This window comes from Bison bison, unplaced genomic scaffold (assembly GCF_000754665.1).
Source record: "Bison bison bison isolate TAMUID 2011002044 unplaced genomic scaffold, Bison_UMD1.0 scf7180017848210, whole genome shotgun sequence".
NCBI lineage: Eukaryota > Metazoa > Chordata > Mammalia > Artiodactyla > Bovidae > Bison > Bison bison.
Genome location: NW_011478783.1, coordinates 31,793 through 32,121, shown reverse-complemented (window position 1 = coordinate 32,121; position 329 = coordinate 31,793). Strand labels below are relative to the sequence as shown.

Genomic DNA, 329 nt, shown 5'->3' with positions numbered 1-329 from the left:
TTGGCCTTGGGGCCGGCCTGCATGGCACTGTCCTCGTGGTCGATGGGCTGGCTGGACAGCGAGAAGATCCAGATCTCAGCCACCTTGACCGCGGCCTCCTTGATGTTGCTGCAGAGGCTCAGCACCTGCCCGCCCTCCGCCGGCTGTTGCAGCACCTGCGGGGGCGCGGCTCTGGAGACCCTGCTGGCCCACGCCGGGGGCACACGCGGGGCTCCGCCAGGCCTTCCTCTCGGCAGCGACCAGAGGGGCCGTGGTCAGCCAGGCAAGCATGGGGGCAGGGGGCGCACAGGGCAGGAGGACAAGAGGGCACGGAGGCAGTGGCCGGGCCA

The 329-nt window shown here is 71.1% G+C and overlaps 1 protein-coding gene across 1 annotated transcript in view; it reads right to left on the bottom strand.

The window, feature by feature from the left end:
- Positions 1–329, bottom strand: part of LOC104991993 (phosphofurin acidic cluster sorting protein 2-like) — a gene marked incomplete at its 3' end in the record, with an annotated part of 16,228 nt that overhangs the window by 11,075 nt on the left and 4,824 nt on the right. Inside the window, exon 4 of the mRNA XM_010844700.1 lies at positions 4–155. Coding sequence (XP_010843002.1) covers positions 4–155 — 152 coding nt within the window. The remainder of the gene's footprint in view (positions 1–3; positions 156–329) is intronic.